This window comes from Camelus ferus, chromosome 23 (assembly GCF_009834535.1).
Source record: "Camelus ferus isolate YT-003-E chromosome 23, BCGSAC_Cfer_1.0, whole genome shotgun sequence".
Lineage (NCBI taxonomy): Eukaryota > Metazoa > Chordata > Mammalia > Artiodactyla > Camelidae > Camelus > Camelus ferus.
Genome location: NC_045718.1, coordinates 31,561,429 through 31,574,831, shown reverse-complemented (window position 1 = coordinate 31,574,831; position 13,403 = coordinate 31,561,429). Strand labels below are relative to the sequence as shown.

Sequence of the window (13,403 nt, the reverse complement as noted above, 5' to 3'; positions counted from 1 at the left end):
AGCAACAGACACTTGGAGGGGGGACAGACAAAACAAATGGTTCCTAACCTCAGCTCCACACTGGAATCTCCTTCAGAGATTCTACTAGAATTGGTCTGGGGTGCAGCCTGGGCATAGAGATTTTTAAGAGCTCCCAGGTGTCCCCAGTCTGCGGCTGAGCAAAGGCTCGCTGGGCCAGGACTTCTGTGCTGGCTGCATTGACGCTGCACTGTCACAGGGGACCCCAGCAGCACCTCCCCTCAACTGGTGAGGCAGCCGGAATAGCTGAGTGAGGCCTGGGACGGCAGCTGGAAACTCCAGATGTAAGTATGACAATGATGACATGTCTCTTTAAACCCAGCTGTAAATCACTGAGCAGGTGCAGGAAAAGCCAGGAGCCAAAAAGATAAAGTTGGGGCTTTCTTTTCTTTTCAGGGATCAGGGCATTATTTCTGCTGGCTAGATAACCAGGAGCCTAAGTGAGATACTTGTTTGGGTCAGACCACCAGGCAAAGGTCCCTACTGTTCCCTTTCAGGAGGGTGGGACCCAGTTGTCTTTATCAGCTCCCAGGGTTACCAGCTCACCGGAGCATGTGGAAATCTGTGGGAGAACTGGCTTCCAGCAGAGGAAGCAGACGCCACTGGTGCCCATCCCGGAGGCAGCCCAGCGATTCCTTACCAGAGAAGGGACCTCTCCGTCAGCACCCACATACCTCTTTGGGGACCTACAGGGCAGGAGAAGAGGACAGATCACCTGAGGATGCCACAGTCCTCCCTTGGTGCCTTTGTGTCCCTCCCCACATCTGGCAGATAGACTGTGCATTCCTGGGCCACCGGGAGGAAGTCTGTGCTAAAGTGAGAAACTAATCAGCATTTCTGAAACTGGAAAGTCATTGGTGAATTTCAAGGCCATCTGGAGATTCCTGAGCCCTAGAAATCTGAAAGAAAGAAAGAAAAAGGATCTACTTTATTTTTCTCCTTGTATAATCTACCAGGATTCCAAATTGTTCAAGAGTCATAACCTGGGGATTTAAATGAGAGCTAACATCTTCCAGACCTACAGATCCAGCTTCCAGATCTCTGATGGGCTTGGCCAGAAAGGGATCTCACTCAACTTGAGACATACTTTAATTGCTGTTGACTACAGGGATTGGTCCAGGAAGAGGCATGTGACCCAGGCTGAGCCCATCAGAGATTTCTCTAATATTTTTGAATAGGAACTAAGAGAAGGGGGCCTTTCTTTTATGTGAGTGATATTAGGGAGGTTGTGCAGGAAGCCAGACCAGGAGAAGAGACACCAGAGAGGAGATGTGGAAGGAAAGGGTCCTGACAGCATGCACGTCCCTTGTCCCCTGTATGCCTGTCCTTCCCTGGGTTTGGTTACATGAGCTGGTCAATGCCTTTTTCACTAGTCTAAGTAGAGGTAGGTCCTATTATTTGCAGCAGGAAATGCTGACTCCACAGGGGATCAACTCTCAGGTGCAGAGTGGGAGGCCTCCCATGCCAGGGTAGAGAAGAGGGTTCAAGCCCCTTATGTCCTTTTCCCGCTTTTGCCCCTGCCACGCAGACTCTTTTGACCAGAAAGCAGGAAGGGCATTGTTTAACAGTGGCTGAGGTCCATGGCCAACTGCCAGCTCGCCCTGTCTGTAATTGGCAGCAGAGGCAGAAAAGTTTGGGGTCACTGTCACTCTAACTTTGAGTTTAAAGCCAAAATCCCCCAAGCAGAGGCCTGGCCGTTTGGGAGAGCATCCGTCCTCAAGGGACCCTCCACCTCCTCCCTACCTAACCGTCTTCACGCCCTTGGCAGGAACTCTGGGCTGTCCTTCCGTTCAACCTGCTCACCGCCGCTGCAGGCAGGAGGCTCAGAATCTACTGCCAAGAGTTCCTGGGCAGGAACTGAGCCAGCCAGGCGGCCTGGGTAACACAAGTCCCAAGCAGGAGAGCAGGCCAGCCTCACCCACTGATAGATGGAAAGGGACAGTCACCTTTGAAATGCAGGATCTGGAATGCAAATGACAGGGCTGCCTGGCAGGAACCTGTTGTCACCGCAGGAAGGTAACAGGGGAGAGAGGAGGCCAGACAAGCAGGACTCTTTAGCCTTCGGGGGTTTCTGGCTGCTCTTCAATCAGTGTCGGGTCTCCAACCTCAAACCAGACTCCAGTTTGCAGACAGTTAAAGCGAGAGGAAGCAGTTCCAGGGGTCAGAGAGTGGTCCCCCCTGCAATCCTTACACTCCATCCCTCCACCACCAGGTACTTTCTACCAGCCAAGGCACCCCCCACGCCCCCAGATGCCCCCCACAATGTTGTACACCCTCCTCAACCTAACTCTAAAGCAGCTTGTGTTCACAGATGTCACCTAAATTGTCTGCCTCGGGCTCTAAGAAGGAGGTCCACAGATAACATACATGGGGTTACATTTTATAAGCAGCTGTAAACTGATATCTGAAAAATTGACATGCTGTATATATTATTTATGAGAGCAAACACTATGCCCACAAAGCTATTTCCCCGTGTTCACTCGTGTCCCTTTGAAAGAACATGTTGCTGATCCGGTTATAGAAGGTAGAGCCAGTAGATGATAAGCTGGTGGCCACAGTCCAGGTGTAGCCCACCCTTCGGCCAGGGCCGCCTACTGCCAACTCTCCAAACCCATCAATTACTCTCCAGCTGTCAAGAAGCACGTGTCCCTTATGGTGTCCCCTGTGGCTGGGACCCTTCTCCCTTCTCCACCTCTGAAATCCAGCTCTTTTTTTTTTTTTTTTTTTTTTGAAACCCTGATCAAAAATCTCCTCCTCCATGAAGCTATCCCTCTCTGAGGAGACCTCTGCCCACAGTGCTGGTCCCCACGGCAGCAGGTCTGACCTGCCCTGTAGTTTGTGGAGTGTGTGTCCGATTTCCCCCCTAGATTATGAGCACCCAAGGGCACTAACCTTGTGCTATTCCTCTGTATCTCAGCCTTCAGCACAGGCGCCTGGGACAGCAGATACGCCCTGAAGACTGGTGTAACTGATATGCATAAGGAAGTGCTTTCTCGGGGTTTTTTATCCCTATAAACACAGAATCTGGTTTGGTGCTACTTACGTTCTAGATGGCGATGGAAGGGCTAAGCTGGAGTAGAACTGGAGCTAATTTATTTGAAATTCTTCTCTCCTGCCATCAAGCAGTAATTATGTTCTAACTCCCATTCCTCCAGCATAAAATACACACACATACACACACACGCGCGTCCTAAACTCTAAAGCCTGAAGTTCCAAACTAAGAGAAAGAAAGGGGCTGGAGGTAGTATGAGCTCAACAATGGTACTTTTCCTTACTGGTTTCTTACTACAATACTTCTTTTTCACACTGTAATTGATCCCGAGATGTTGGCCTCCAGCCAGCTCTTGGTCTCTCTCGTTAGAACTGTATTTTTCCCAAGAAATTCATTTTTAACAAAATTGTGTAAAAACAACTACCACAAATCCCTCCGCAATTTGTTATAAAAAGTCTTTGCCTGTATAAAAAAGTGGATTCCAGTCTGATCCGGGCTAGGCTTGTCAGGACCCCAGAGGTCCTGCTCTAACGTAACTGTGAGGCTGTGAAACCTATAGAGGGGTGGTTCCCAGGGCAGGGCTGGTGTACTGAGCCAGGCTCTGCGGCCTGGAGCCAGAGCCAGCTGTGGCCTTCAGTCCAGAGACACCAGAACTGAAAATGGCCATGGGGCTTCCTTACCCAGCCCATGCCTTGTGTGTCTCAACAAGTGTCTCAGGGCTGCCCAGGGAGGAAGAGGGGGTTTGTCTTTGGCTCCATATCCAGCCTCCTTTCCCCCACTCTGTGATGTCCTCATTACCTTGTGTCACCTCTGGTGCCATGTGCCCCCATGTTCTTGGCACCTCTCCTCTGAGAGGCCTGTACCTGGAAAGAGTCTAATAAGTGCATTTACACTAAACCCTCAATGACAGGCAAAGCTGAATGCATTACACATCTCAATGTTAACAGCAGAGACTTAAGCCAGAGAAATGAATCTCTAATTGTCGAATTCAGGCCTCAGTAATTGGGAGAGGCATTTGGGGGAGCAAGGAGAATGCCTGATTAGGAACATTCAAACAGTAAGAAAGATGCGCTTCAATTGCTGGCCAAAATATTCTGGCCAAAGGCATCGGGTGTGCAATGATGGGTGACCCGAGCCCCAAAGTACCTTGTAGACAGCGTAGCCGATGCTGAGCATGCCCTGTCCCATCCTCTTCTGTCGCCTGCGGTTCTTCTGCATCAGCCCCAGCAGCACCGTACAGCAGGGTTCACCAGCGCCCTCCTCCTGGTGGTCGTCCACCTCATCCAAACGGATTTCAAACTGGGGATTTGTCCAGTAAGTGGCTGGAAGTCACCCAGGAGATGATGGTTTCCCCGAAGGAGGGGCAAGGACATCGGGAAGAACAGAATGAAAGGGAGGAACTTTGATCATCCCAATGAAAGGAAACTCTGCAAGTAAAGGCCTCAGCAAGTTTTCCTTACAAGATGGTCAGGCGTTTTCTTTCTCACTACCCCACCCCACCCATATACCAGCAGACACACCTACATGTGGAAAGCTTACACTTGTCCATTTGATCAACCAGGGGCCCAGACATGCTTGACTGGGGATAGTCCAGGTTCCATGGGCCCAGGGCTACACTGGGCTTCCCTGGGAAGGAAACTCCAAGTCTTCCTGGGGAAATTAACATCTCCTTGTTCTCAGCTCCTGGCCTGTGAAGACAAGCCCACCTCTTGGAGGAAGGAGGTCTCTGGGGGAAAAGCATGTCCCTGCGTCAGATGAGAACAAAGACCAGCTACCAGCTACCAAAGAGGCCTCTGCTGACAGGGTATAAAGACAACCACTCTTGTCCCCTGGGAAGCCCCATCTGACAGGCCCCCACTTCAGATCACAACCCTGATCCTCTGTCCAGCAGCCCAGGGACCCCACGTGATGGTTTGGCATTGCAGCCAGTGATGAGACACACTCCCTTCAATTTAATAATGTCATTTACTAATGCCTGAGGGATAATCATTGGCAATTAAGCATGCCTGCCACACCACCTATGGATATTTTTAAAGACTGCTTTGTTTCAAATATGACCTTCAAAAAAAAAAAACTCTCCAAATATGACTGTACAAGCCAAGGCACAGAGAGGGCACCTGAGCCATCCAACGACACACAGCAATTCTATGACAGACTCAAGTGGTGGAGTATAATTGAGGAAGATGGCTTGATGGCCATCTCCATGCCAGGGCCTCAACAATTTCAATAATGATGCGCCCTGGGGGAATAAAGGAGTAGGGGAAGGAGGGAGTTCTTACATCCTGTAAATCAGGGTCCAACTTGATAACATAACAAGACATCCACAGGTAACCAAAAGCCACTGATAATTATGTTTTCTTAACCATAAAATTACTTACTCAATTCCACCTTCCCAGAACCTCCACTTCTAGATTTTTTTTTTAAGGCACAAGTGTGTGGATTTAAAAGCCAAATATCTGTTGATTCCAGAGGAGACAGAGACAATTCTGTAATCTTCTATACTTACATCATTACCAAAGGGCAGGAATGATCCATCTCTCCCTGACAGCTAGTTGGCAGCACAGACGGGATAGCAATTTCATGCATACAGATACGTTAGTTCCCCTGCCCCCCCGCCCGCCATGGCTCTGAGCCCCCAAAATGATCCAGGCAAATTTCCTACACATTTTCTAAGAGCTTGCTAATGGTGAGCGTATTTTAATTTCTCCCAAATGCAACATTACTGCAATTCCTACATTTTTTGTGTACTCCTTAAGAGAACTAGAGGAAGAGAATGGGTCATAAAAATAATACATCCCATTTTTTAACACTACAGTTTACAAAGTGCGTCCAAGGGCGGGTATTATGCCTCCACTTCAGGAAACTGAAGCTCAGCACAGAGAAATGACCCTCCCAGCGTCCCGCAGCTGCTGGGCCGAGCATCTGAGTGACAGTGGCAGGAAAGGCCCTCCGCCCTTCCACTTGGCTCAGCGCTCGTCTCTGCCGTCTGAAATGGGAGCTGGGGTTGGTGGGGATAAAGAACAAGAGCCCTGGTCAAGACATAGGACTGCGCCCACGCGGGATTTTATTATAATGCTGCTTCCACGGCACTGAGCACAGGCCTGCAGTGAGCCCAGCCGTGAGGATGACATCCTGTGCTTACAGTGCAAGTCAATCAACATCAACAGCAGACCCAGAGAGAAAGTGGGGCCTGGGGAGGCGGGAGGTGGAAAGGGTGGGTTTTGCTCTCTTTCATTTTTCCTTAGAGACGTGGGGTCGTTTTTCCGAATTTCTTCTTCTGGTGCTGCCTCAGCTGACTCGACCTAGGAGGAGCCTGTATATGGAGATATTAGTGATCTCCTGCGAATGGGGAAGGCTTCCCACCTTCAATAAGATGAGGACCCGGGTTAGCGCAGAGGCAGCAGTTTGCACCAGACTGTCCCCACCAGGGATGGAGCTGCGATGACTCCCATGGGAGCGGAAAGCAGCCATTCGCATGCCCTGTGTGAGGCCATCCCTGACCTCCCCCGCTGTCAGGCCCCACCACCTCCAACGCAGGTGCAGACGCAGAGCAGAACGGCTGTTCTAATGGATGCAATCTACTGAAACAGTGCAGGCTGCGCCCGTGTTCCTCCACTACTCCATCAGCCACTGTCCCAGCTCAGTGGGCTGGGTGGGGATGGAGGAAGCCCAAGAGAAAAACAGGAGGCCTTAGTGCATGGTGCCAAGAGCCCAGTTAGTACAAAGAAGCAGGGGTAGGAGGGTGAAGCAGAGACCCTCTGAACACAGAAGCTGAAAAAGGACCGGAGATAAGGCCCCAGGTGAGGGGCTGCCGAGCCACCACCCACCCTCACTGTCCTGGCCTCCAAGCCCCATAAAGAACTGGGCCACCAAGGGGGCCAGGAGCCAGAGAACAGAGTACAAAGGCATCATCAAAGATCAACTTATAAGGACGCCCAGCTCGGGGAGGACAAGCCGGAAGGATGTGGGCCCGGTGGCCCTTGGCCTCACCTGGGTAGTTCTGGCAGCCACCGGCGGTGCAGCCCCGCGTCCAGCGCCCGTTGAACAGGACCAGGTTCCACTTGTGCACCTCCTTGCTGCTCAGGGAGTCCGGGGACAGGTTGCAGATCTCCAGCCGAGAGAACTGCCGCAAGAAATCTGAAAAAGACATCCTAGGAACAGAGGGATCCGTGGGCTCTTGGTCAGGAGAGCTGGGCTGGAAAGGTGATGGAGGCAGGCCCACTGGGCACAGGACAGAGCCAAGGCCAGGGGCTAATGCTCATCTTTTCTACATTGCACAGACATGCAAGGACTATGGTCCAAATTCTTCACTGTTGTTAGCGTCTCCATTCTTCTTAGACAGCCGCCTTCACACATCTGACCAATCAGTCAAAGAGACTGATCCATAAACTGGAGAGGCCCTGGAAGTGAGCCAAGCCCCCACCCCTAGGTTCCCTCCTGTCTGGTGTCCAGCCTAGAGACAGCCTCCAAGCCACATCACATTCCTAGCAGTGTCCCTATCATCTTCTTAGCCCATGAATGAAGGAAGTGATCCTATTTTGATGCTAAGCTAAATCTTGGACTTACAGAGATAGAAGTAGGGCTCCTATTTCATTGGAAAGATATGAAACTGAGGAAGACAGGCTGATAGCTCATCCTCACTGAGGCCCAGATAGCTTAGTTCCACTGCTTTGGACTGTCTGGGATAGAGGCAGGATTGCTCTGGGGTAACCGTGTTGGGCTCCTGGAACACCTAGAGATAGCGGCTCAGTCCGAACCAGGAACAAACCCACAACCAAGGGGACCACGCTCCCACAGACAACGCTCACCAGAACTCTCCATCCTCAACTTTCTTGTACAGCTCTTCTTTCTGCCTGGGAGCTATGTAATTCCACTCTGGTGCACTGGGAGGAGAAGAAAAAAATTAAGTTTTTTTTTAAAAGGAAGCAGCGGTGGGTCATTCCTGAAGGGTTTGCTGCAGTGCAGGCTGTTTACTGCAGCTGAACTTCCCGCTGAGGGTCAGCAATGGGCAATACTGAAAACCCAACAGGGTGCAAGGACAGAGTGGGGGCGGGGACATAGGATGGGGAAGGGACAAAACTCCAGGGGCACGAGCAGGTGACCCCAGATGTGCAGCAGGAAGACTGAGCCACGGCCTTGCTCTAATTTCACTTTCCAAGTGAGTTTTATCCTGATTCAGATCCCACTCCTATCCTTATCAATTGGTGAGACGTCATTCTGGCTTATCTATCAGTCTGGGGTGAAGATACTGTGACAGGGTCCGACCCTCTCTGGGCACATGAACTGGTCCCCTTCCTGAGACTGCAGAATGACAGTCAGGCCCAGTTTTGTGGCAATTTCCCTGAAGTAATGTCACCCTGTGAGGCCTCCTGCTGGTGTGGCGGCCTTTCAGTGGCAATATGCACATACTTTGTTCAAATGCCATCTCCAGTTACCTGACCTTTACAGACTGAGGTTTTCCTGAAATATGTATGCAACGTTTAAATAACTGAGCAGTATCAAAATGTGAACACCTCTCCTTCACTGCATAAAAGCTAGGGTACACCCAAGCCCAGCCTCTCCCTCCTGAGAGGCTCTCAGGACCCCGAGGGATCAGGCAGGGGAATGCCCAGGGCCTCTTTAATTCACGGAAACATTAATTGGATCAGAACCAAACCTCAGAATGTGCTTGTTATAAACAGAGATTAGGGGTCAAGTTGGAGAATTCAAGGTCTGACCGAAATCTCCCAGTTAGGTTTTTGAAACTTAAAAATTGTTTTAATCTAAAGACACTGGGCTGATGCTAGGGGTTTTACCTCAGGGATGCGGCGCCCTCCGCCCTCGACAGCAGTACATAAATACCCTATGTTGCATTTCCAGATGGTGGAGCCTGTGAGCCTCACCAGCTGCCCCCTCCCCCCACCCTCGGACAGGCCCAGCCTGTTAGAGACTGGGTGGCATCAGGGAAAGCAGATAAAGTCATGTAAGCCCTGGAAGCAGCTTGGGAAACAGCTGCTGGTTAAAGTGGCCAAAACTCGGCGTTTCAGTTTCATTCAGCCGTGACATCCTTTCTGGGCAGCTGGAAGAACTAAGGTATTGGGTTTTGCTCAATCTTAGGCAGTAGAATGAAAAATCTTTAATACGGGAGGTGCTCCGTGGCCCTAGCAACATGTGTTTCTCGTGACACAAACCTCAAAGGAAGTACTGTGGTTCTGAGCAGGAATGATGTATGATTAGTTAATAAGCATAATGAAGTTCCCTTCAAAAGCCCTGGTGGCATCATGAGTGTGGACAGCTCACGGTGGTCAGACGGGTCTTAAGGACGTGTTGGGAGGGGTGTATTATTATGACCATTCCCCTTTCTGGTGGTTCGTCATCAAGTACACTGGTAAGTTCTCAGTCCTGCCCCAGCACCATGAACTCTCCATCCCCCTGTACCACAGTGACATCAATCCTAGGGTGCAGCTGTCGTGGGACACCACAGGAGGCCTCTGTGTCCAGACACCATCCCTGACTGGCTGCCTCTCTCTGCTCTGAGAGTCCTGCCCAAGAAGAGCCTCTCCAGTCATTAATGGCTTTGTCGGAAGAGATCGATACCTGCCCATAATGAGCTCTCCAGGAGTGAGCACCACTCCCATTCATCACTGCCTGCGGCGGCCAGTGACTCCTAGGACCGAGGTCCTCTTTCTAACGGTCATTTCCTTTGGCCTTTGTCAGAGTGACCGGGGTTTGTGGTGCAGAAAGAATCCGATCGAGAGTGATGGGTCTCACCTTTGGACGCCCGCGGTGTGGTAGGTTGAAAACAGGTGAACCCTCCAGCGCTCAGCAAAATTTCAGTGAGCTGCCAAACTTGCAAATGCCAAAGCAGGGATCCGGAATCAAAGACTACAGCTGAGAGGTTTTTGTTTGGCTTTTCCCCACCTGGAACCATCTAACGCTCTTTTCTGAACAGGCTGTGTAATTTGTAGACAGAAAGTGCTGTCAAGCGGACTACATCTCATGATTGTTGTGTGTTTTGCGTGATGCTGTCCTGCAGAGGGAGGGGAGGGCAGGCAAGTGGAGAGAGGAAGGAACCTACTTATCACTCCAGGCCCCCGTCCACTCCACTTCGCCCCACGGGTTCCTGAGTCTGATCAGCCTCTCTGGACGGCCCCGGGAATCCACCTGCAAGGTCCACACACAAAAGCAGCTGAATGGCTGCACCCGCCCCTGCTGCCCTGCATTCGTGTCTGCACTGAAGAGGACTTCAATTCTTCAAACGCCCCTCAACAACCACTTTTATTTCCTCTTAACACCTGTTTTTCACAATCTAGTTGAATAAATAGCAAATCTAGCATAAAAACGAGTTTATATCTGCTTTCACTTGGATTTACTTTTTAACTGTTTTTTGTTTTGTTTGTTTTGTTTTACCACTTTAATTATTTCGGAGGAGGCAATTAGGTTTATTTATTTTATTTTATTATTTTTTAATGGAGGTGCTGGGGATTGAATCCAGGACCTAAGCATGCTAAGCATGCATTCTACCGCTAAGCTATACCTCCCCGCCGTCACTTGGATTTAGATTTTATAGTTGACTAGGAATGACCCAGTTCTTAATATATGAGACCTCCTGATAATAAATGGCCTCCAGCATATACTAGGAGCAGGTCCTATGGGCTAGGCCTGGAGCTGGGTGGGCATTTCACCTCCTGTAAACCTCAGGACAATCCTATTAGCTGGGTGCTGTTACTGTCTTCATTTTACAGCTCAAAACTCTGAGACTCAGAGGGGTTGAGTCAGCCAAGATTGCCTAGTTAGTAAGTGGCAGGCAGAGGCTGGGCACCCGGGAAGTCTGTCTCAAGGCCCATACTCAGGAATCCCTACCCCCGCCATCCCCCACTCTCGATGGGACACGCACCAGGAGCCCCCCTGCATGCATGTGCAGCCACCCACACAAACACGATGAACTGTCAGGCCTCCAGAGTCTTTCCTTCCTTCGTATCTTCCGTCATACCCTCGCCCCCGTTGACACATACATGCTCAATTCGTAACTGGGAATTAACTTGATTAATGAGCATATTTGTGAAACATAAACACATGTAATGAACATTCATGCCTTTTTAGTAAATAACAAAAATGGAGACAACCATCACATTTCCCTTTCTGCCTGGCCATCAGGAAACCCAAAACAAAATTAATTTCTCAACTGTAGCATTGTCTTTAGCCGAGACTGTCTGCGGCATGTTACCTGCTGTACGGTTTTACTGTGTCTATGTTTTGCATTGTAAACCACTGAAAATCCTTTTTGGAAGTCAGCAGAATATAGTCAATAAACATAATGGAAAGGGTAGCCCGTGCTTTCTCCTTGGGTTGGAGATAAGGAACATCCGCGTTCCTTCCCACTATTATACCCCACCTTGAGAGTTGGGGCACATATTACTGCCTTTTTTTGCTTTTGGGGATCCCATGGGTTCCCACTGCTGTCCCTGCACAAACATAGTTCTTGGAATGAGTATAGACAATTTCCACAACTTTCCTCCAAAACCTTCTCCCTCCTCCTGGCCACATCTCAGAGCAGAGCCTGCATTTAGTTAGAACCCATAGAGCTGTAGCTCAGAGGTGACGTTATCCAGCTCTGAATGCGCAAGAGGCAGAAGGGCCCTTGTAATGAACGAGGGCTGAGTGCAGGTGGCGTCAGGAGCTCTGTGCGGTCTCTCTGGCCACACCTCAGCAGGGCAAGGGAGTGCTTGGGGGTGATTCCCTCTCTTTCTCCCCGGGATGCCCAGGGAGAAATATCACTCCACATTACCCTTCCCTATCCCCCAGCCCAGTCTTTACCTCTTCGACTCCCGTGATAGAGTATGCATGACTTTTAACCAGCTTCTGGCTCGTGATGGCCTCTGCTTCGGCTGCACTGGAGACCTGGGTTGAGAATAAAGTCGGCTCAGAGTGGCCGACCCTGACCTTGTTGAGGCCCGTCCTACAGTGCTTTCCAAGGGCAGGCTACCCAGCCGCGGGTCCCCGGCGCAGGGCTGGGGGGTGCAGGCGCAGCAGGAAACCTCCGGTGAATAGAGGTCTCTCCATCCGGCCCCTCTTTGATCAGGCCTGTGGTTCCAGAACAGTACTGTGTGGCTGCCAGTCCTGGAATATGACTTCTCAGGCTTTAAAATGACACAGGAAACTGGGAAATCATTTATTCTCCAAGAGGGACCCCGTGCTGCCTGAAGAAGACTCATTATCCACAACACCCGCTCTGGAAAGGCCAGCCCTTGGGAAGGGGCTTCCCAAGGGTCCTTCCTCAACAGCCCCGCCCCCTCCCCAGGCCTCAGGCCCCTTCTCCACCAAAAACACACAGATCCTGCTGGGATTTTTACAGAGAGGAGAAAGGGGGATTGTTCCTGCTTTGTCATTCACATCTGTGAGATCCCAGGTAAGGGTGAGAGAGGGAGGAGGAGCCGGTGGAGGGACAGGTGATAGCAGACCACAGGACTGATAGCCTCCAGGCCTTGATCTCCATGCCACCTCAGAACTGCATACAGCCAGCCCCCCAAGACAGGATACAACCCCGAGTTCAGAACCTCTTCCCTTTCCTTCAGTGATCTCAAAGCACATCTGAATTGTCAGTCACCTTATTTGTTTTCTGAAATCCCAAGATTACTTAGCAAAAGAGGATCAGAAAGGTAGGGCCCAGGATCCAGGGATCAAGTCTGCATTCTTAGGGCAATTCCTGCAGTCCTGAAGGGGTTCAGCCATTAAGGGAAATGGGGGATGCCTACAGTGTCTGAGTTTATGAGACCAACTCCAGTCCCTACCCACTAATTAGGTCTTAACTGGCTCCCACGTGCTAGGGACCAATGTGAAGGGGACTTGCCCAGTAAGTCCCAGACTCTGCTCTGGCCCAGAGCCTTCCTGGCCTCTAGCCCCCTGTCCCATCCCTTCCCTACCACACATGGGGATGGGGGAGCAAAGAGAAGCCATCCTGGCTCACGTCAATGGAACAGGCCAGCAGAGACCCCGAGCGGAGGGCCTTCCAGATGATCTGATACAGACTGGCTGGCGGCTTCTTCAGGTCATAAAACTCAGAGATGCCACCTGTGAAATCCTCAAACCCCTCCACTGTTGACCCTCCGGCAAGAGCCTCATAAGAACCGTTGAGCCTGTTGGAAAAGAAAGAACTTGGGTATTATCCACAACAACTAGCATCCCCAGCGAGGGGACCACGTGGGATGGGGCAGGAGGGTGCTAGGACGTGGTGTCGTCTGGAGGATAAAGGAGGGCTTTTGCCAATTTTGTCTGTGGGCCAGGAAGGTGCTTCGGCACAGTTTCACATGGCCTTCTCAGCACTTTGCTGGGAATGAATCTCAGATCACCTCTCACCAAACCACCCACTCTTTTAAAAAGCAAAAAGGATTCTTTCCGGAGTTGACCTTGGCTT

At 50.7% G+C, this 13,403-nt stretch overlaps 1 protein-coding gene across 8 annotated transcripts in view; it reads right to left on the bottom strand.

Annotated features, from left to right (window-relative positions):
• The window catches only part of CAPN8 (calpain 8), a 54,408-nt gene that overhangs the window by 16,760 nt on the left and 24,245 nt on the right, over positions 1 to 13,403 (bottom strand). For 6 of the 8 annotated variants that reach the window (XR_004314541.1, XR_004314542.1, XR_004314543.1 and 3 more), the window contains exons 5-12: positions 12,913 to 13,125; positions 11,976 to 12,129; positions 11,807 to 11,890; positions 10,068 to 10,153; positions 7,819 to 7,893; positions 7,001 to 7,161; positions 4,157 to 4,332; positions 693 to 704 (exon numbers count right to left, since the gene is read on the bottom strand). Coding sequence is in view for 4 of the 8 variants with exons in the window: in XM_032466627.1 (XP_032322518.1) it covers positions 693 to 704; positions 4,157 to 4,332; positions 7,001 to 7,161; positions 7,819 to 7,893; positions 10,068 to 10,153; positions 11,807 to 11,890; positions 11,976 to 12,129; positions 12,913 to 13,125 (961 nt within the window). In the remaining 4 variants the exon portion in view is untranslated. The remainder of the gene's footprint in view (positions 1 to 692; positions 705 to 4,156; positions 4,333 to 7,000; positions 7,162 to 7,818; positions 7,894 to 10,067; positions 10,154 to 11,806; positions 11,891 to 11,975; positions 12,130 to 12,912; positions 13,126 to 13,403) is intronic. The other 2 variants (XM_032466625.1, XM_032466626.1) reach the window with 2 other exon arrangements.